This window comes from Sinocyclocheilus grahami, unplaced genomic scaffold (assembly GCF_001515645.1).
Source record: "Sinocyclocheilus grahami isolate Dianchi unplaced genomic scaffold, SAMN03320097.WGS_v1.1 scaffold28005.1, whole genome shotgun sequence".
NCBI lineage: Eukaryota > Metazoa > Chordata > Actinopteri > Cypriniformes > Cyprinidae > Sinocyclocheilus > Sinocyclocheilus grahami.
In genome coordinates, this window is record NW_015520516.1 from 1,210 (window position 1) to 2,569 (window position 1,360).

A 1,360-nucleotide genomic window follows, 5' to 3' on the forward strand; every position below is an offset into this window, starting at 1 on the left:
TCAAACGTTTAATCAATTATTAAAACAATCTATCAACAGTTAAAGTCCTACTCATTAGATAATTTCTATGGGGATTTTAATAACTTTAAAAGTTACTTGGATATCTCACTGTGAACTTGCAGGTCTTCAGACCAGTCAGGATGCTCATTTCTACGCGCTGTCATCCCGCTTTGCTGATTTCAGCAACAAGGATCAGCCCCTCGTGATCCAGTTCACTGTAAAACACGAGCAGAGCATTGACTGTGGTGGAGGCTACATCAAACTTTTCCCATCAGACCTCAAACAGGAAGATATGCATGGAGACTCCACATATAATATCATGTTTGGTGATTATCTTAATAACCACTTCATTGATGAACATTTTAAACATTTTGTGCTTTTGGACACACAAGATGATTTAACTTGTTTTGTCTCTTCCAGGTCCTGACATCTGTGGCCCTGGAACCAAGAAAGTACATGTAATCTTCAATTATAAAGGCAAAAATCATTTGATCAACAAAGACATTAGAGCCAAGGTAATCCTATTGTTCATGTATTTCTTTTTTGTCCCATGATGCTCCATGGCACCAGTCCTCCAAGCTCATATACCATGTATTTTATCATCCAGGATGATGAATACACCCACCTGTACACGTTAATTGTCAATCTTGACAACACTTATGAAGTCAAGCTTGATAATAAGAAGGTAGAGTCTGGATCTTTGGAAGAAGACTGGGACTTCCTGCCTCCCAAAAAGATAAAAGATCCAGAAGCGAAAAAGCCTGAGGACTGGGATGAGAGGGAGAAGATCGATGACCCTGATGACAAGAAACCAGAGGTAAGGACAGTGTCCTTGTTGTTTGTCCAGAAACCAAACAGATTCTTTCTCTTGCTGGTCACAAAACAGATTCACTTTTAAGCCACTATTTGGGGTAAATATGCACAGATCACCAAGTAAATTAGTGCATGCCCTGGATTTCCTGTATCTTAACAACAGCCGTTCCAATATAAAGTATAAAATTATATATTCCTTGCTAATATCATCTTGGTCTGTATGCTTCTGTAGGACTGGGACAAACCCGAGAACATCCCTGATCCTGATGCCAAGAAGCCTGATGACTGGGACGATGAGATGGATGGGGAGTGGGAACCGCCCATGGTCACCAATCCAGAATACAAGGTACTATTGTTTCTTCAGTTGTGGTTTCTGTTGTGGGAGTAGCGACAGATATTTTCTTCCGTATTGTGATATGCATCGGAGTAAAACGGATTATAGAAAATAATAAAATGTATGGCAGGGTCTTGGTTCTATCCATCGGTTGTTGATTGGATGGCGGCAGTGAGCTTGAGGTTGATTTAAGAGAAAGGGGGGGGGGGGGTT

At 40.7% G+C, this 1,360-nt stretch overlaps 1 protein-coding gene across 1 annotated transcript in view; it reads left to right on the forward strand.

Annotated features, from left to right (window-relative positions):
* The window catches only part of LOC107580239 (calreticulin-like), a gene marked incomplete at its 3' end in the record, with an annotated part of 2,189 nt that extends 1,030 nt beyond the window's left edge, over positions 1-1,159 (forward strand). Inside the window, exons 2-5 of the mRNA XM_016265970.1 lie at positions 123-326; positions 421-515; positions 608-817; positions 1,046-1,159. Of these exons, the coding sequence (XP_016121456.1) occupies positions 123-326; positions 421-515; positions 608-817; positions 1,046-1,159 (623 nt within the window). The remainder of the gene's footprint in view (positions 1-122; positions 327-420; positions 516-607; positions 818-1,045) is intronic.
* Between the last annotated feature and the right edge of the window lie 201 nt (positions 1,160-1,360).